The 21,417-nt window shown below is 38.2% G+C and overlaps 1 protein-coding gene across 1 annotated transcript in view; it reads left to right on the top strand.

Moving 5' to 3' along the window:
• The window catches only part of ENPP3 (ectonucleotide pyrophosphatase/phosphodiesterase 3), a 90,809-nt gene that overhangs the window by 33,784 nt on the left and 35,608 nt on the right, over window positions 1-21,417 (top strand). The window contains exons 10-17 of the mRNA XM_055264267.2: window positions 616-681; window positions 1,742-1,814; window positions 7,070-7,178; window positions 9,375-9,503; window positions 9,885-9,916; window positions 11,427-11,554; window positions 19,600-19,666; window positions 21,165-21,252. Of these exons, the coding sequence (XP_055120242.2) occupies window positions 616-681; window positions 1,742-1,814; window positions 7,070-7,178; window positions 9,375-9,503; window positions 9,885-9,916; window positions 11,427-11,554; window positions 19,600-19,666; window positions 21,165-21,252 (692 nt within the window). The remainder of the gene's footprint in view (window positions 1-615; window positions 682-1,741; window positions 1,815-7,069; window positions 7,179-9,374; window positions 9,504-9,884; window positions 9,917-11,426; window positions 11,555-19,599; window positions 19,667-21,164; window positions 21,253-21,417) is intronic.

Raw genomic sequence — 21,417 nt, forward strand, 5'->3', positions numbered from 1 at the left:
ATGGATCCGAATGACTACTCTTTCCCTGCCTTCCGGCTCTGTTGAAAAATTATCTTCTCAATATTGTCTTACCCCAGTTATACTTAAGGGTTAAAATTTCAAACCACCTTCATCTCAGTTACTCTGCTCTAGCTTTTTTTTTTTTGTCCACAGCATTTATCACCTTTTAATACACTATATAATTTATTTTTATATTAGGTCTATTGTTTGTTACTTGTCTTCCTGCACTAGAATGTAATCTTTGATTTGCTCACTGATAAATTCTGTTTTGAATGAACAAATAGTATCCAGCAACAGATGTTCGACATATGCATATGCATACCCTTTTAAAAATTGAATGAACGGATCGTAATCAGTTGTCTTTTATTTAAGTTAGGAGAAACTGAAGGAGAGAAGGGTGGGGTGAAATAAAACAATCTACTTTCATTTATAGTGCTGCAAGTGTATCTATAAACAGAAATTCCTTTGAATAATACTGAATACCTTCCCAGTATTGTGATTATATAGGAACACAAAATGGGTAGCTGAAGATATTAACCTTTCTGAATAGGAATGTAATGGAGTTATTCTTGATTTGATTCGTTTTAAAGAATTATTTCTACCCTATTTTTTCAGAAGTGTCCCATTTGAAGAGAGGATTTCTACACTGTTAAAATGGCTGGACCTGCCCAAAGCTGAAAGGTAATGTCTAGTGTCAGAAAAGTGCTGGCATAGTGGCATATATATGGGTAGAAAATGAAGTTATTTCTTTACTTTAAATTACAATTTTTGACTATTTTTGAAACAACGTGGCATTGCCTTTTAATGGGTACTTTTCATGAATTATTCCTGGTTGGGGTCTTACTCGTGTAACCCCAGCACTTTGGGAGGTTGAAGCAGGAGGATCACTTGAGCCCAGGAGTCCTGGACCAGCCTGGACAACACAGTGAGACCCTGTCTCTAAAAAAAATGCAAGGAAATTAGCTGGGCATGGTGGTATGCAGTTGTAGTCCTAACTACTTGGGAGGCTGAGGCGGGATGATCACTTGAGCCCAGAAGTTTGAGGCTGCAGTGAGCTATGATCATGCCACTGCCCTCCAGCCTGGGTGACACAGTGAGACTCTGTCTCAAAAATAAAAAAAGGAAATTATTCCTGAGAGCTGGTAACTTTTTGTTTTCGAAAATGTGGTTGACATTATTGAACAACAGAGATAGAGCCAGCACCAGAGAGCAGAGGCAAATACCACAGAACCAGAGCCAGATATGGAATGGAGCAGAGCTGGGAGCAGGCCTGACACTCAGTTATAAGGACCGACTCTAAGAGCAAGAGGTGCTCCGTCAAGCCCATACCCACAGATTGGAGTGAGGGAAGGCTAATCAGGAGCTCCAGGTAAACAGTGCATCAGAAACCAGACACCAGAAGAAAGAACTTTGTGTAACAGAACCAAGAATCAGCAAAAAGTCAGAAACCAGGAAACAGAAAGGACTGGGACACACCAAAAGTGGTCTTAACTGCAAGAACAAAACAGTTTCACAACAGGGGCACACCACTGCTTATATCTGGGAAGGTCTTATTTACTTCCTGTTAGGAAACCTGTCCTTGCTGGAGCCAAGTAGAACTACTGGGTCTGAACAAAGAGGAGGAGGTTAGAGAGAAAGAAAAGGCAATGGCTAGCAAGCCCGAGATCTACAAAATCCCCCAACCCAGCCTGTAAGTTTATCGCAAATTGATAATATATTTCTGTTTCAATTTTACCCCTAGACCCAGGTTTTCTACCATGTATTTTGAAGAACCTGATTCCTCTGGACATGCAGGTGGACCAGTCAGTGCCAGAGTAAGTTGTTGTTGTTGTTTTTTTTTTAAAAATGTAAAATCATCTAACCCTAACCCACAAAACAAAATAATATTCTTTAACTTCTACTGAGCACAAATATATTTAATACATACACAAGAAGATCAAAATAGTTAATGGTATAAAAGGGATGCCATGGTTCAACTGCCTACTTAACCATAAACTAGTTGAAATTCTAGAAAGGACAACTGCCTTATTAACTATATATTGAATCATTTGAAAAGCCCTCATTGAATATTAGATGTGGCACTGTTGTTGCATATAATGAAAACATCAAGGCTAAATACTATACAAGCCCATTCATACTAATGTGGTGCATTTCAGGCTAAGTCACCTGCAAGTCCACTGTGGTATATCCAGCTGCCTACTCCCCCACAGTTCATTTATAAGTTCCTTATAATTGGATTTAACATGTTATTGCCTCAGGCAGAGTTATTTCCCTTCTAGGCTCCCATTATCATTGAAGTGGACTCTCTAATATAAGTTTATTCATTATCTAGGCCATTCTGTTATGATCTTACTACACAAACATAGTCCTTAAATATTGCTTTTAACAAAACAAGCCATTCTGTCTTCTAAACTCCACTAAAGCCTCTGTTGTCTTGGGCACAGTGGAAAGTTGCAAAGGCTGCCATGAATATGGCATTTCCCCACCCCATGGAAACTCGTTGAACAATTGTCCTCAATTGGAATGCAAGCATATTCGTTCTGGCAGCATGCCTTTGCAGTTTCTCAGAAAACCCTTTTTTTTTTCTTCCTTCCTATGAGGCCAAAATGATTCCTAATATAGGGACTTACTCAAGCCTCATGACTTTTAAGCCTTGGGCCTCTGTTGTATTCCTGCACAGCTCTAGACTATATCACAGAATTGTACGCCTTTTCAGGTTACTCTAAGCGTGAACTATCTAAAATATATTCACCATGCCTTCTTTTCCCTTTCTTTCTTTCTTTCTTTCTTTCTTTCTTTCTTTCTTTCTTTTTCTTTCTTTTCTTTCTTTCTTTCTTTCTTTCTTTCTTTCTTTCTTCTTTCTTTCTTTCTTTCTTTCTTTCTTTCTTTCTTTCTCTTTCTTGCTTTCTTTCTTTCCTTCTTTCTTTCTTTCTTTCTTTCTTTCTTTCTTTCTTTCTTTCTTTCTTTCTTTCTTTCCTTCTTTCTTTCCTTCTTTCTTTCTTTTTTTCAGATGGAGTCTTGCTCTGTCACCCAGGCTGGAGTGCAGTGGCGCAATCTCGGCTCTCTGCAACCTCCATGTCCCGGGTTCAAGCAGTTCTCCTGTCTCAGCCTCTTGAGTAGCTGGGACTACAGGCATGCGCCACCACGCTAGGCTAATTTTTGTATTTTTACTAGAGACAAGGTTTCACCATTTTGGCCAGGATGGTCTTGAACTCCTGACCTCAGGTGATCCACCTGCCTCAGACTCCCTAAGTGCTGGGATTACAGGCATGAACCACTGCACCCAGCCATTCTTTTCTATTTTAACTGTTAGCCATGTTTGATATGATTTGTCATTTGAGAAGGGACACTCTATTTGCATTCGTTGTACCTTAGGAGCTGACTTGAGATTAGGCACCATGTCCTTTTTTTTTTTTCCATTCAGTGGTCTAGTTCAAAACCCAAGTACATTCTAAGTATAATTTTGAAAAGTGCTGCAAAGGAAAAGATTGGGGTCCCCCAAGAGATCTATCTAGGCAGTCTCAATCTAGTCTAGAGTAGGGTGCAAATTTGGGCTGGTTAGGAGACTCTCCTCTGAGTGACAAAAGGAAACAGAATTTGCAAGTGGTCTTATTGAGGAAGGAGCTGTGCACATTGGAGGAACACATAAAATGAACAAATGGTCTGACAAACAAATGGCTAGATGGCTCAGCAAGTAGACAGCGTGATCATGGTAAGAATAATAGTAGCAGCTCACCCTTATTTGTGTTCTGCTGTGCCAGAGCTGTTGGACAAGCTATGAGAATTATCTCCCACCAATGTCTGCAGCATTGTGGAATAGGGAAGAGGGCTAAGAGGAAGCCCAGAGAAGGAGTCAGGCACCAAATCCTGCAGGGCATTGCAGGGCCTTGCAGGCTAGAAAAAGTACAATAAGAAGCATTGAAGCATTGTAATAAAGGAGGAGACAGGACCAGATCTGTGTGTATTTGGGGATCACTTTTATTATGTAAGAGGAATGGGTTGGAGGAAGCAGGGGAAAGTCGGGAGAGACAGGTTAGCTTTCCCAACATTCCAGAAAAGAGATAACAGTGATTTGGACTAAGGTAGAGGCAACCATTGTGGATGGAAGAAGATATAACTGAGATTCATTTAGGAGATATACTTGACATGGCTTAATGTGAGTTGGGTGAGGGGGTTGGGGGATCAAGATTGATTTCCTAGTTTCTATTATGTGCCAGCAGGTGGTCCCATTTATATTAATAAGACTGCTAAAGGAGGGTAAGTTTGGGGAGATGCTTGTTTTGCAATTCAGGTGCCTGTGATGTCCAAATGAGGATGTCCAGAAGGCAAATAAATGTGGATTTAAAGCTCAAAAGAGGTGAAGATCTGGGATATCAGCAGCATATAGATGGTGCACAGAAGTGGAGATGGCCTAAGGAGAAAGCGAAGAGAGAAAATAGAAGGGTTGGGACCAAATGTCACTTAAAACTTGAGAAGAAGAGGCAAATGAATGGAAGTTGAAGGTTTTGTGACTTCTTAATTATTATTGTTAGTTTTAATCACATGCCTTTATTCAGAGTTAATATGACTTATAAATTGACAGTAAAAAGGCTATTTTAGTTTATTTTGGCGCATTCACTAAGTGGAAAACTTATCACTCAAACTTATCAAAGCTACTCAATCGTTGCCCATTATAGGAATTTCTTGTTTCTTTCCTTTGGTTGGGTGAGAGTTGGGAACTGGCATTTCACATTCTATGGAGTGTGGACTTCATGACAGAATCTGGGTTCAAGAAATATGTAATGATTTGGGTTGCACGATCCCTTCCCTGTGAGAACTCATGCTCTCCTTGAGAGGCAGACAGGTACACAGATGATTTCAAAACTGTAAAGAGTCCAGTGGCAGCCATATGCCAGGGTGCTGGCAGAGGGCAGAAGAGGAGGGATTCTTGGTGTGGCTGGGGGAGTGAGTCAGATGACTACGTAAAAGGAATGTTATGTCATGACAACAGGTGGAAATGGTAACTCTCGCTGGCAAACCAAAGTGCAGGTCACCCTAAGACTGAAGGCCAGGAAAGCATCTTGGAGTTGATGATGGATTGAGCTGTAGATAGAGAGTGGCTTGTGTGTTCAAGTCCTGCTCTGTCCCTTATTAACTGAAGGACTGTGAACATGCCACTTAACTTCTTTAAACCTCAAATTTCCTGACCTTTGCAACAGGCTGTTCCAGTAGCACTATCCATGAATATATACTGTGAGGATTTCAAGAGACAGTGCACTAAAGACCTTAACTCTATCAGGCTTGTAAAGTTCCTTCTCAAAAAAAGAAAAAGAAGAGGTAATCGTTATTATAATAGTACTCTGAGAGATAAAACATTTGTTTCCCCAATCCATTGCTATTATTCTTTCTTATTCACTGGAAAAAAAAAACACAGAAAATTTACATTAGTGAAATTTACTTAAACTTTATGTCAGTTCCATGATTACATTCATAAAGTGTAGAAAATTAAAAAACACAAAGGGGTGAGTATAAACAATAAAATAAAAATGAACTCCAGTTCTACTATTTAGAGACAACCACTGTCAATAGTACTTTGATATATTTCCTTCTAGTTTTCTGTGTATGCATGTTTACTAAGAAATGCTAAATATATTTCAAAACAAAATCAATATTATGCAATATGTATACAGTTTGGTTTTCATTTTTATTGCTTAACGTTGTTTTGTGACTATTTTCCTATGCCATTGTTTTTTTGCAGGGGCTGGGGAAAGGGAGTTTCGCTCTTTCACCCAGACTGGAGTGAAGTGGTGCAGTCTTGGCTCACTGCCCTCCCAGGGTTCAAGTGATTCTCCTGCCTCAGCTTCCCAAGTAGCTGGGATTATAGGTGCCTACCAGCACGCCCAACTAATTTTTGCATTTTTAGTAGAGATGGGTTTCACCATTTTGGCCAGGCTTGTCTCGAACTCCTGACTTCAGGTGATCCACCTGCCTCAGCCTCCCAAACTGTTAGGATTACAGGCGTGAGCCACCACACCCTGCCCCACTGTTCTTTAAAAGTATCTTTTCACGGATATACAGTAAGTCTTCTTAAGAATGTGTCATCATGTATTTTTCCTTGTGGCCAAGCGTGTTAGCTCACACTTGTAATTCCAACACTTTGAGAGGCTGAGGCAGGAGGATCACTTGAGCCCAGCAGTTTGAGAACAGCCTGGGAAACTTAATGAGATCAAATCTCTACAAAAAATTAAAGAATTAGCCAGGCATGACGGTGTCCACCTGTGGTGCTAGCTACTCATGAGGCTGAGACAGGAGGATTGCTTTAGTCCATAAGATCAAAGCTGCAGTGAGCTGTGATTGTGCCACTGTACCCTAGCCTGGGCAATGAGTAAGACCCTGTCCCTAAAAATAAATAAATAAATAAATAAATAAATAAATAAATAAATAAATAATTTTTCCTTGCATTTAAATTATAAATCAATAATGTGATGACTGTGTTTGTGTGCAAGTCTCCATTTGTACTCCAAGTGTTGACTTAGGACAAATGCCCAGAAGTAGAATTATTGAGTTACAGATGCTCTTTTTAACTCTCTGGAAGCCTATTGTCACATGATCCTCTGGAATGTGTGTGACTTTTCGGCTCTCTTAGAAGTATCTGAAAAGTTATGAATAAACACACATCTATTTACATAACTAAAAAAAAATACACACGGTGTGGCAAAACTTGCCAATTACAGCAAACTGCAACCAATCTGCATGAATGAATCACGGCTGGAAAGAAGGCCCCAAAGCACTATGAAAATCTTTGCAGTTGAATAGTGTTTGTTGACATTCAACATGGTTTCACATATTTATTGGCCAGCAGTCTATCTCCCTTTGTAGGAAGTATGGTTTAGATTTTTCTTTATAGAAATTTAGGGAATTGGTATTTGATGAACATGGTAGCATGGGTGCTAGTGCTGGGCTCTGATGTTCTGTTTCAAAACCAGCAATTTCAGAGACGGAGATGTGTTTAATTTTTACTTGATTAGATAACGGTTTGGCTAATTAAGACAATTCATTATGACGATCTTAACCCCAAATTATTTTTTAGGTAATTAAAGCCTTACAGGTAGTAGATCATGCTTTTGGGATGTTGATGGAAGGCCTGAAGCAGCGGAATTTGCACAACTGCGTCAATATCATCCTTCTGGCTGACCATGGTATGCTTTTAAAAAACATTCTTATTTTATCATTGATTATAATTTATCACTTCAGGAATCATACACAAATAATAGTGATATTTTAAAATCTCTACTTCTAGACCTAAAGTCTCTTGAAGAAGCAAGGAATGACTTGTGGTAGAATGTGATAAAAAGAGGACTACATTAAATTTTCTAGTTTCATTATTCTAATACCCCTGAAAACCTACCCACAGACAATATGTTTTGTAAAAGTGGAGTTAATGATATTTAACAGGGATGTGGTTGGGTTTTTATTCAATCTAAAAAGTGCTTTGGGGCCTTCTTTCCAGCCATGATTCATTCATGTAGATTGGCTGCAGTTTGCTGTAATTGGCAAGTTTTGCCACACTGTGCATATTTTTTTTTTAGTTATGTAAATAGATGTGTGTTTATTCATAGCTTTTCATCTTTAAAGTTACTGTCACCTCACATTTCTCTACTGGAGGTTAACTCTTGATTTTGATTAACCTGAATGTTAAAGGAAGTGAAACAGTGGAGACACCCTCTCCCACCTCACGAAAAATGCATTCAAACAGTTTTGAAGTATATATGCACTCATTCTACAGGTTTTTTTTTTTTTTTTTTGAGATGGAGTCTCGCTCTGTCACCCAGGCTGGAGTGCAGTGGCCCGATCTTGGCTCACTGCGAGCTCCGCCTCCCAAGTTCATGCCATTCTCCTGCCTCAGGCTCCTGAGTGGCTGGGGTTACAGGCGCCCACCCCCATGCCCGGCTAATTTTTTTGTATTTTTAGTAGCGATGGGGTTTCACCGTGTTAGCTAGGTTAGTCTCGATCTCCTGACTTTGTGATCTGCCCACCTCGGCCTCCCAAAGTGCTGGGATTACAGGCATGAGCCACCGGGCCTGGCCTCTACAGATATATTTTTAAGTGCCTACTCAGTGATAGGTACTTTCCTGGATATGGAGTAGATCCTTCCTAGCTAGGATGGTCAAACTGTCTTCTTGAGGAGGACATTTAAAGTCAAGCCCCAATATCTGTGAAGGGACCAGCCATGGGGCATGAGGAGGAAAAAGAGTGTGTCTGCAGAACTTTTGTTCGTATGTTAGAGCATCCAGATAATGGGAAACATAGTAATGTATTTTTAAAATTTCTGAGGTAGTTCCCTAATACTTTGCCTTATTGTTCTAAAATTAAACGGAAACTTTTGATGTACATTTTGTTAAAAGAAATTAATTAAAATAATAATTTATATGCAAGCCAGGCACCTGGCCCAGGCCTGTAATCCTTGCACTTTGGGAGGCCAAGGTGGGTGGATCACCTGAGGTCAGGAGTTCGAGACCAGCCTGGCCAATATGGTGAAACCCCATCTCTACTAAAAATACAAAATTAGCCGGGTGTGGTGGCATACGCCTGTAGTCCCAGCTACTTGGCAGGCTGAGACAGGAGAATCACTTGAACCCAGGAAGCGGAGGCTGCAGCAAGGCGAGATCACACCACTGCACTATAGCCTGGGCAACAGAGCAAGACTCTGTCTCAAAAGAAAAAAAAAATTCATATGCAGTCTGAAAAGTCTTCAAATAAAAAAGGTTAACTACCAAATCTTTTTATAGCACATACTCTTTATATAAATTTAAATTACTTTATACTTGTTTTTGAGACAGAATTTTGTTCTGTCACTTAGGCTGGAGTGCAGTGGCACGATCTCGGCTCACTGCAACCGCCACCTTTGAGGTTCAAATGATTCTCGTGCCTTAGCCTCTCGAGTAGATGGGACTATAGGGGTACGCCACCATGCCTGGCTGACTTTTGTATTTTTTGGTAGAGATGGGGTTTATCATGTTGGCTAGGCTGGTCTTGAACTCCTGGCCTCAAGTGAGCCGCCCACCTCGGCCTCCCAAAGTGTTAGGATTACAGGTGTAAGCCATGGAGCACAGCCTACATAATATACTTTTAAAGGTAAAAGTTACTTCCATTAATCTATTATACATTGAACAAATGGTCTGTTTATAATACCCATCTGTTTTTCCCACAAACACGACCCTTCTCCACTGCCACAATTTTCTGCCAGAGTAAAGTAATAGGGTGAATTGTGTAAATTCTCAGTGAAGCTTAGTTTGAGATCTGTATCATAAAATGTCTTCTATTTGACAAAACAGAAATCAACCGTTGCCATTTATATATGTTCAGTGGATTATTATGATTATTTTTTGATTCAGGAATGGACCAGACTTATTGTGACAAGATGGAATACATGACTGATTATTTTCCCAGAATAAACTTCTACATGTACGAAGGGCCTGCCCCCCGCATCCGAGCTCTTAATATACCTCATGACTTTTTTAGTTGTAAGTATGAAGACACCTATATGAAAAAAAGGGTAAAACTGAAAATGAATAACCATAGTCCACTAATTCTGAGAGGAAGTTGGGATTATCAGACACCCCTACTGACTTCTTGAGAAGACCACAGAGAAACAAGTGGGAAATTCCCATGCTTAAGTACAGTCTATAAAGTCTACGGTAATATCTAATATTGTTAGGTTGAAATATATCCTACTCAGTTCTAAATGCCAAAATAATTATTTGCTTGAAATAATTTTTAATATAATTTTACCAGATCATAGTTATTAATAAATGAATGTATCAAATTCACCTGAGTGGTTCACATTCTTTGCATTTGTTCATTATCAATTGTAATGTCATTTATTTCTTTTTCTTTTGAAACAGTCAATTCTGAAGAAATTGTTAGAAACCTCAGTGTAAGTATACAATATTCTAATACATATATTTAAGTTAATGCAATGACCTTAATCTGGGTTTTTGAGAAATTCATATTGTATATTTCTAAGTCTAAGCTACTTGGAATTTATTTTTAAACCTTCCATCAACATTATTTTATATGCATATTAGTTGCTTTTATCTTAGTTGTTTTCATTGCGGAGCTGACACATCCACAGAAATTAGCTTGCAGTAATAGTAGCACTAAATTCTGGCTTGTAATGAAAGGGCTGATGTCCCATTCAAAAGGGTTGCATTAGGGAGCTTCAGGTAGCATTGTCTTTCTCATTTTTTGTGTGACTAATATAAGAGGATAGTGAATTATACCTCTTACAGATCTTTTTTTTACAAGTCAAAAAGATAATCTCTTTACTCACTAAGTATAATTGCAACTGCTTTTGATTGGTTCCCACATCCCAAGTTATAGGTAAATGAGTAGAGAAACTTCCAGATATCTTAAAGCAATATTTTTGAAACTATAATTCACTACTCCTGGAGAGGCCTGGAATGGTCTTCTGTAATAGTTTTGTTATTTCTTTATTTATATTTATTTTACCTTTACAATGTATATATATTATACATTATATGTGATATATAGTTATATGTAATATACATGGTTATATATTATATATAATATATGGTTATATATTATATATAATATATGGTTATATGGTTATATATTATATATAATATATGGTTATATATTATATATGGTTATATATTATATATGGTTATATATTATATATTATATATGGTTATATATAATATATATGGTTATATATAATATATAATATATATGGTTATATATAATATATAATATATATGGTTATATATTATATATAATATATATGGTTATATATTATATATAATATATATGGTTATATATAATATATAATATATATGGTTATATATTATATATAATATATATGGTTATATATAATATATAATATATATGGTTATATATAATATATTATATATGGTTATATAATATATAATATATACGGTTATATATTATATATAATATATGGTTATATATTATATATAATATATATGGTTATATATTATATATAATATATATGGTTATATATTATATATAATATATATGGTTATATACACACACACACACACACACACAGAGGAATAAAAAATGAAAACATTAACTCATAATTTAAATCAGATTTTTTATTTTTTTGAGAGAGTCTCACTCTATGGCCCAGGCTGGAGTGCCATGGGGTGATCTTGGCTCACTGCAACCTCCACCTCCTGGGTTAAATCACATTTTTAATTGCAACCTGATTATCACTGCAACGACAAAAGTAATAACTAGGGAATCTGATTACATTGATAATAGGTTTAATATTCCTATTGTATTAGCCAAGCTGAAATCCCCTTACTTTTAAAAAGTGCTTCATAAATTGATGTAGAAGATGAACTTTTAAATTTAATTTGCATATCTTATGTATCATAAAGAAATATTTGCCTGCTTTTCAGTGTCAGAAACCTGATCAGCATTTCAAACCCTATTTGACTCCTGATTTGCCAAAGCGACTACACTATGCCAAGAACATCAGAATCGACAAAGTTCATCTCTTTGTGGATCGACAGTGGCTGGCTGTTAGGTTCGTGTATCTGTTTACTTATCTCATAATGCTTTTAACAACCATCTGTCATTATAAATCTACTTAACCTTACCCTGCTATTATCATCACTGTGAATTTTCCTGAGCATTGACATTTTCTTGCCTTTTTGTATGCTATTTAGCAGTTCTGCATTTGAAGTGATCGTTATTAGATTGCTGATTTTAGCATCCTTATCTTCAGAATATAGATGAGAATGAGGAATAAGGCTAAGACTATGCCCAGGGACTGTAAGTGCCAGCACCTTCTTACCCCCACTATGCTGTCCATTAAGGCAGCAGACAGATGATATCAGCTGTCTTTCAGCCTGATAGTGAGTAATTGATTACACAACTCTTTAACACCTTTGTCATCTTTGTGGTTTTTATAAAAGAGCACATATAGGGCTGTAAGACCAAGCTAATGAATTAGTTGTAACATTTATTTCTTATTACTATTTATAATGGTAATTTATGTTGATTATTGAAACATTTGCAAAATTTAAATGTGCTTAGAGAAAACAAAAACCACTTTTGGCTTTGTGCATGCTATTTAGCAGTTCTGCATTTCAAGTGATTATTAGACATTATGACTCACTCCATCTTAAATAACCAATTAATCCATTGATTCAACGTTTTATTGTATGCTTGCCATGTATGCGCCAGGCCCTGTTCTAGGCATTTGAGATACAGATCTGTGTCCTGCTCTCATGTACTGTAGTAGAGAAAACTGAAAATAAGCCAGTAAACAAATAAATATAAGCTTTGTGATAGCTGATAATTCCTATTTTTATATTTCATACCAGCACTTTTTTCCTTATGCATAAGTGGATATAAAAAGTATCTGGACTTTATGGCATTTTTCTAGCCTATTTAATATGTATGAATGTAATGCCAGGGGGATAGAATGACAATGGCAATACAGTGGCTAAGAGACATGTTTGACAAAGTAAAAGGAGATGACACTTTGGGAGGCTGATGCCGGCAGGTCACTTGAGGCCAGGAGTTCGAGACCAGCCTGGCCAACATGAAGAAAAATACAAAAAATTAACAAAAATACAAAAATTAGCTAGGCATGGTAGCACCTGTAATCCAAGCTACTTGAGAGGCTGAGGCAGGAGAACTGCTTGAACCTGGGAGGTAGAGGTTGCAGTGAGCCAAGATCACACCACTGCACTCCAGCCTAGGCGACAGATCAAATCACTATTTGATTCCATCAAAAAAAAAAGAAAAGAAAGGAAAAGGAGATGAAAGAAGACAAGGGACAAGGGACAAGGGAATTAGGCTCCAACATTCAGGATCAGGAACTGGGGATTTGGCTAAGCCGATGCTACAAAATAAGCGGGAAACCCCTGTTCAGCCTGAGAGTGCAGTTTCACACTGGTTCACTAGATGGCGCTGACCCCTCTCTTTGGGATCTAAATTTATTAGCCCTTTGTGTAGATGGGTGGCTGTACTGTGGCTCAGGACTTTCTCTGGAAAGTATTTTCCTTAAATATGTGAACAAAATTAAGCTCTACTAATATTAAATACATACAATTGTTGGTAATTTAGGTATGTAATATATAAATAAATATATGTCCAAGTTGGGGTACGTTCTCCAAATATTTACTGTTAAGAGTCTAACACCAAAGAAGTTAGGTCACTGGTGCAGAAGGAGAAAGGGCTATAAAGTGAGAGCTCGCCCACCCAAATACCTCTGGGTATCATGCATTACTACCCAATCTCAAATGGTGAGCTGTTTATTCTTTTAAAAACCAGCACTGAAATGTTAAAAGAACTGCAACCTAAGAGTTCCCAGCCAGGCTCCCCACCTAGCTAGGTTGTGGGAACTTGGAAAAATTAATATCTTACAGTCTAATTTTTCTCATCTGTAACACAAGATAAGCCTAGTTTTATTATTTTCTTGCCATTAACATACAAAGTAAACTAACTTGCATCAAAGGAAATTTTGAATACAGCCTTAACAAGAGAGCAAGTGAAGAATCTAATCTGGGCTGGGCATGGTGGCTCACGCCTGTAATCCCAGCTCTTTGGGAGGCTGAAGCGGGCAGATCACAAGGTCAGGAGTTCGAGACCAGCCTGGCCAACATGGTGAAACCCCATCTCTACTAAAAAATACAAAAATTAGCCAGGCATGGTGGCGTGTGCCTGTAATCCCAGCTACTTGGGAGGCTGAGGCAAGATAATTGCTCGAACCCGGGAGGCAGAGGTTGCAGTGAGCCAAGATTGCACCACTGCACTCCAGCCTGGGCGACAGAGCAAGACTCTGTCTCAAAAAAAAAAAAAAAAATCTAATCTGATTAAATCCTGGGTTTACTCTCTCCAACTCTTAAAACACAAGCCTCCTGCTACTTATTTTCTAGTGAAAGTACATCATCTTTAGTAATAATGGGCATCATTTGATAACTAGGTTAGGTCCCCTTTGCAAAATTATAGCAAATTTCAACAGTTTGTATAATCTATTTTCATCATCATCATCTTTATTTTACCTAAAATGTGTTAGATTTTACTAATTTGGGGAAACCTGATGTTTTGATATAGTAGGAGAATTAATAAAGTGCTTTTTTAAAAGAACATGAGTATTAGCTTTTTATTTTGGAATAGCAACTGACAAATAAATTTCAGGCACCTTTTTAAGAACTAGAGATAACCAACAAAGTACCCGACCAAAGGATCTTTGCCCAGGCAGGAAGATAACAGCTATAATCAGGTGGGATAACTATTGCACTAGAACCAAGTATAACGCTCAAGGAAGCAAAAATTACAGACCCAGGTGTGAATGTCAAGGAGCATCAGAGAATGCTTCCTGGTAGGGGTGGTTGCTGATCCGGGTTTGGAAGACTTATGATGGGATAGGATACATGTTGCCATACAGCAGGTCTGCCCTGTGCAGTCTGTGGGTTGTACAGTGGCATCCTGCCAACAAGGTGAGTGGGAGTGGAAATGGAATCTTTGCTCAGCTCACCAAGCCTTAATGGGGGCTGCATTGGCAGGAGGAAGGGGTTTCTTTTGTTGTTGTTGTTGTTGTTGTTGTTTTTGCCAAAAGTGCCATCTGCTTGCCAAGCCTTGAACACTGCCAGGCCGCATCCTTCAAAAGGCACCTTTTTTTCTCTCAATGATCTGCCCAGAGCACCTTTTTGTTGTTGTTGTTTTGTTTTTTTTGTTTTTTTTTTTTTGAGATGGAGTCTCGCTCTGTCGCCCAGGCTGGAGTGCAATGGCGTGATCTCGGCTCATTGCAAGCTCCGCCTCCCAGGTTCATGGCATTCTCCTGCCTCAGCCTCCCGAGTAGCTCGGACTACAGGCACCCACCACCAAGCCCAGCTAATTTTTTGTATTTTTAGTAGAGATGAGGTTTCACTATGTTAGCCAGGATGGTCTCAATCTCCTGACCTCCTCGGTCTCCCAGTGCTGGGATTATAGGCGTGAGCCATCGCGCCGGCCTGAGCACCTTTTTAAAGCCAGCAGTAGCTCTAGGGCAAGGAAGGGTAAAGAGAAGGAGGCAGGTTTCCAGATGGAAGAACTAGATTCCAGCAGTTGCAAGTAGTTCTGCATTGCTGGAGCACTGAGTGCATGAAGCCATCATGTGTACAAAGGACCTTATCTCAAATGACTAAGAAGTGAGACTTTGATCTTGAAGAAAGTAGGCCATTGGTAGATACAGGTGGCTTGAGGTGAATATAGGGATATTTGCTTTTGGAGAGTTCCTTCGAGATGCTACATGGATGAGGATGGTCTAGCGCAGTGGTCCCCAACCCTTTTGGCACCAGGGACAGGTTTCATAGAAGACAGTTTTTCCAGGATGGGGGCGGGAAGGGGGGGTGGTTTCAGAATGATTCAAGCGCATGACATTTATTGTGCACTTGATTTCAGTTATTATTACACTGTAATATATAATGAAATAATTATACAACTCGTTATACTGTAGAATCAGTGGGAGCCCTGAGCTTGTTTTCTTGCAACTAGATGGTCCTATCTGGGGGCGATGGGAGACAGTGATAGATCATCAGGCGTTAGATTTTCATAAGGAGCATACAACTTATATTCCTTGCATGGGCAGTTCACAATAGGATTCACCCTCCTATGAGAATCTAATGCCACTGCTGATCTAACAGGAGGCGGAGCTCAGGCGGTAATGCTCACTGACCCACCACTCACCTCCTGCTGTGTGGGCTGGTTCCTAACAGGCCACAGACAGATGTGGGTCCATGGCCCAGGGGTTGGGGACCCCTAGTCTAGTGTGAAACAGGGAAGCCTGTTAGAAAGGTATGTAGTGGCCCATTCAGCCCCAAGGGAGCCCATGAAGCCATGGAGATGGTGAAACTGTATATAGTGCATCACCGTGAAGGTATTATTGTTAACTTAGAAGCCACAGTTTCTAGGATAGTCTTGCTTTTATCATATTCTGTCTGACGTTTGTTCTCATTAGAACACAGGTTTTTATTTCCAGCAGTATTAAATAAGATTAGGAGTACGTGTATGGGTAGGTGTGTGTGCATGTGTGTGTGTCTGAGAGGGAAGATTCAGAAGTTCTAAAGGCAGGATGATCAATTCGGGAAATTGTTCAGGTCAGAGGATCTGGCTTAGAATGGTGGCAGTAGGCCAGGCATGGTAGCTCACGCCTGTAATCCCAGCACTTTGGGAAGCTGAGGTGGGTGGATCACCCCAGGTCAGGGGTTTGAGACCAGCCTGGCCACCATGGTGAAACCCCGTCTCTACTAAAAATACAGAAATTAGCCGGGTGTGGTGGCAGGCACCTGTAATCCCACTTCTTAGGAGGCTGAGGCAGGAGAATCGCTTGAACCTGGGAGGCAGATGTTGCAGTGAGCCAAGATCACACCATTGCACTCCAGGCTGGGTGACACAGTGAGACTCCATCTCAAAAAAAAAAAAAAAGAAAGAAAGAATGGTGGAAGTTAAAGAGGAAAGGAAAGAACAAACAGAAGAGATACTGCACAGGAAGACAGGACTTGGCAACTGATCTAGCTCAGGAGAGAAGTCTTGCTCATCTCCCACCTGTGTCATTACCCAGCTGTGGTAGAGAACCCCAGCCTTGATTTCAACTGTGTTAATTAGACATGGGGAAGATAATGGAGAATTTGTTCCAAAATATTTCATATAGGACTTGGAAGTTGAGTTAATTTATGACAGATAAAATCAACCCATTTTCCAAGTGCCAGCTATCATTGTTCCATATGTAACTTCCAAAGCTAAATTAATGATTAGACATGAACATGAGGAGGTAGAGAGCAAATTTCCAAAGTTTTTACTTGGAAATAAATAGAAAATAGAGCTTTTCAAACAATATTTTAACCTTTTGCTTCTGAATGAAATTTTGCAATATTTACTATGGTTTTTAAATTGAGCTGGATTAGGAGATGGAAATATTTTTTAAAAACTAGATTTTTCTGAAAATAGAAAAATAACCATAGTACGAGCATTAGAAAATTTACCAAAAAACTTAGTTCAAAAAACCTTTTTCTTTCTTTCATTAATGAACATTCTAGCTTTCCACACGGAATTTAAAACTTAATTACCTCCTACTAAATACTTCCAGTAATATTGGGAAACCAAATATCTATGCAGTAAGAATAAAAACATTTATTTATTTATAATTTAAAAAGTAGAGGCCAGGCGTGGTGGCTCATGCCTGTAATCCCAGCACTTTGGGAGGCTGAGGGGGGCGGATCGCCTGAGGTCGGGAGTTCCAGACCGGCCTGACCAACATGGAGCAACTCCATCTCTACTAAAAATACAAAATTAGCTTGGTGTGGTGGTGCATGCCTGTAGTCGCAGCTACTCAGGAGGCTGAGGCGGGAGAATTGCTTGAACCCAGGAGGCGGAGGTTGCAGTGAGCCGAGATCACACCATTGCACTCCAGCCTGGGCAACAAGAGCGAAACTCTGTCTCAGAAACAAAAGAGAGATGGAGTCCTGCTATGTTGTCCAGGCTGGTCTCCAGCTCTTAGGCTCAAGCAATCCACCCACCTTGGATTCCCGAAGTGCTGGGATTACAGGTGTGAGCCACCATTCCCAGCTGAGAATAAAAACACTTTTTAAAACCTATTGTTTGGGCTGGGCATGGTGGCTCACACCTATAATCCCAGCACTTTGGGAGGCTGAGGTGGGTGGAACACTTGAGGTTAGGAGTTCCAGACTAGCCTGGCCAACATGGCAAAACCCTGTCTCTACTAAAAACACAAAAATATTAGCTGGGTGTGATGGCACATGCCTGTAGTCCCAGCTACTCGGGAGGCTGAGGCAGGAGAATCGCTTGAACCCAGGAGGTGGAGGTTGCAGTGAGCCAAGATAATGCCACTTCACTCCAGCCTGGGTGACAGAGTGAGACTCAGTCTCAAAAATAAATAAGTAAGTAAATAAATAAATAAATCCTATTGTTGTCATAGTTTTATGCCAACAATTTTATTGGAATTAACTAAGATAAGGACATGAAGTGACATCCTTAGGATATCAAACTTAATTTCCTTATGAAGCGGGACTTGTCTTGCTTTCCCCATTCCCCATTCCAGGTACTTACCTGGCCTCTCTTTTCTTCCCTCTACTGGGTAGAGTTGAGTGAGTATGGCCTGGTCAGGGTTGTGATTAATTTTTTAATTTGTGATTTATTTTTATTTTCTGTTTAAACTGAATTGGAGTCCGTCATGAATTTTTTTAAAGTTGATTTTTTTAAAGACACTAAATTACTGTCCTGTTGTTAGAGTCGAGTTTGTAAAAACAAACAGAAACCCCGTGGTGTGTGTGTGTGTGTGTGTGTGTGTGTATTTGCCCTTGGGGTGAGAGGTGGGGGTGGGGAAGCAAATGAGAGAAATCTTTCAGGGCCAGCCTTTGGAAATAGGAGTCCTTTGTTCCCTTCAGAGATCAAATTTGACCCAGTATAACATTGTTGCTTTAAAAGATCTAGGTTCATTTATCACTATTTTCCAAATATGAAAAACAGCTACTTATAAAATTGTTAATACTGCTCAATTCAAAACAGTATTAAAATGTAGGCAAAAACTAATTAATTAAATTTGAAAGCTTATTCAAATAATAAAGCAACAGCCTATGGAAGAAAATCACAAAGGTAAACATAATTATAATAATAATCCCTGAATTTACAGAATATACTAGCTTCTTTTTACCAAGTACAGTTATGTGTTGTATAACAATACTTTGGTCAACAGTGAACTGCTTATGTGATGGTGGTCCCATAAGATTATAATACTGTATTCCTACTATAACTTTTCTATGTTTACATGTGCTTAGATACACAAATCCTTACCACTGTGTTACAACTGCCTACGGTATTCAGTACAGTAGCATGCTGTACAGGTTTGTAGCTAGGAGCAAAAGGTTAGGCCACATAGCCCAGGTGTGTAGAAGGCTGTACCAGCCAGGCTTGTGTAAGTGTACTCTGTGATGTTTCCACAATAATGAACTTGCGTAAGAATGCATTTCTCAGAACATAGTCCTGCCCTTAAGCAATGCATCACTGGATTATAATTAACTTGCCCTGCCTATTCTTTATTCATGCTTTCATATTATTTTTCTAGACATCTTCACTGGAAAACAGAAATTGATATTTTTCCCCAGTTGCACAGATTTATTCCTAAAGCACTGAAATGCTAAAATAACATATTAACCAAACTATTCTTCAGCATTTGGTCATTGATGTGTAAAGGTACACCCATGAGCTTGAAGACTAATTTATTTTTTTAAAAATCTGTGCCTTTATTACTAGCCTTTAGTCAGTATCTATCAGTCAGAGACTTTTGAATTCTATTTATAGATCCTGGAATTTTCCTTTCTTCTCTCGTACCCTTCTGTTTGCTCCATTATGGTTATGAATTTGAGCAAGAAAATAAATATATTTATTCGTTGTTGATATAAAAATTTACTTATTCTGTTGTTGATAGAAAATATATTATTCTGTTGTTGATAAAAAATTTACTTATAAAATTGACAGAAACTATATAAAATTCATCAAAGCTTACAATATGGTCTCATATCAATATATTGATCAGTGTGTAATAACATTTTTTCTTTATAGGAGTAAATCAAATACAAATTGTGGAGGAGGCAACCATGGTTATAACAATGAGTTTAGGAGCATGGAGGTAACTTACTGCTTTTTTTTTAACTTTTATTTTAAGTTCAGGGGTACATGTGCAGAATGTGCAGATTTGTTACATAGGTAAACATCTGTCATGGGGGTTTGTCATACAGATTATTTCATTACTCAGGTGTTAAGCCTAGTTACTGCTTTTTTAAAACAGATATTTATTGCACACCTATTTTATTATAGGCAATGTTCAAGACTCTTGAATACATCTGTGAACAAAACAGATTAAGATCCTGCCCTCATGAAGCTTTTATTCTAAGAGGGGGATACAGACAGTAGGAATAATAAAATAATATATCATTTGTTATGTCAGATGGTAAATGCTGTGGGAAATAAAGAAAAAGTAGATGAGAGTAAGGGAGAAATTGGGAGTATTTTGGGGTATCCTGGGGGCAGTAAGCAACTTTAAATAGAGTGGAAAGAGTAAGAGTCATTAAGTTGACATTGAGCAGAGACTTGAAAAAGGTAAAAGAATTCACCTTTCAAATATTCAGGAGACAAGTGTCCCAGGCAGAAGAAACAGCCACTGAAAAGGGCCAAAATTGGGAGTGTGCCTGATTCTATGAGTAGAATGCAGCTGATAATCCCCCATAGGTAAAGCTTTGCAACTGGGTTATCTCATCTACTTCCATTTGTAACACACACACACACACACACACACACACACACACACACTCCTTTCCAAATAGAAAAAAATGTGTTAGGCCTTTTGTGAATATGTTTCCTTTTATTATAACATTGTCATGGTGAGTTATATCTTTTTGTAAATATTTGAAAACGATCTCTGGAGAAAGAGCTTTACTATTAATTGGGGTACTATATAATAGTTTAATTATTGCAAGAAAAATCTATGCTTCCAATTCTTTGATGATTATCTTAACACACACTTGTTACCAAAACATAATTGCTTATCTATGTTTGATATTTTTCTTCTAATTGTTTACAGTCTAAAATAATTTGATCTGTTATAAATAATATAATCAAGTTAACATTAATTAATTCAATGTAAACCAAAATATTTAGGTCTTTTTATCCCAAAAGTATAAGAGAGAAGTATAAGTCGAACAGGAGGTTAGATTTCATCTAAAAAAAAAAAGTTAGCATTTTTGTATCATGTATCAACATATTTGATTAATGATACGAAACAATATGAAAAGATAATATGATGTTATATGATTAAATTTCTACTAAATATTGTGCACATATAGCAGAATTATGCTGACATTGGTTGTGTGCTGTTTGTATTCTCCTACTTTATTGTCACATGAGGTGCTATGGAGGTAGGTAGAGATAGAAGTAAATACCGCATTGATTATATTTGATTGGGATTTGTACAACATACAGGTGGAAAAATCTGAAAATCATTTTCAAAACTAAAAAGAAAATCCTTACAGAGGCCTAATACAAATAGGAGAGTGGAAAATTTTGTCTCTTCCTATATTTGTTTTTGAATTTAGATGACATCTAATAATAATATGACTATTACCACCTAGGCTATCTTTCTGGCACATGGACCCAGTTTTAAAGAGAAGACTGAAGTTGAACCATTTGAAAATATTGAAGTCTATAACCTCATGTGTGGTAAGTATATTTAAATAAGTTTGCCAACAAAATATGGGTAGTTTTAAATATATGTAATTTGAAATTGGTAGCAAACTGAATCCCAGAGGCTGGATGCTCTGTAGTGAGAAGGCAGAAAAGTAAAAAAGATGAGGAAGAATTATTCATTATTTAGAATTATTCAGC

The sequence above is a fragment of the Symphalangus syndactylus genome, chromosome 2 (genome assembly GCF_028878055.3).
Source record: "Symphalangus syndactylus isolate Jambi chromosome 2, NHGRI_mSymSyn1-v2.1_pri, whole genome shotgun sequence".
Taxonomy (NCBI): domain Eukaryota; kingdom Metazoa; phylum Chordata; class Mammalia; order Primates; family Hylobatidae; genus Symphalangus; species Symphalangus syndactylus.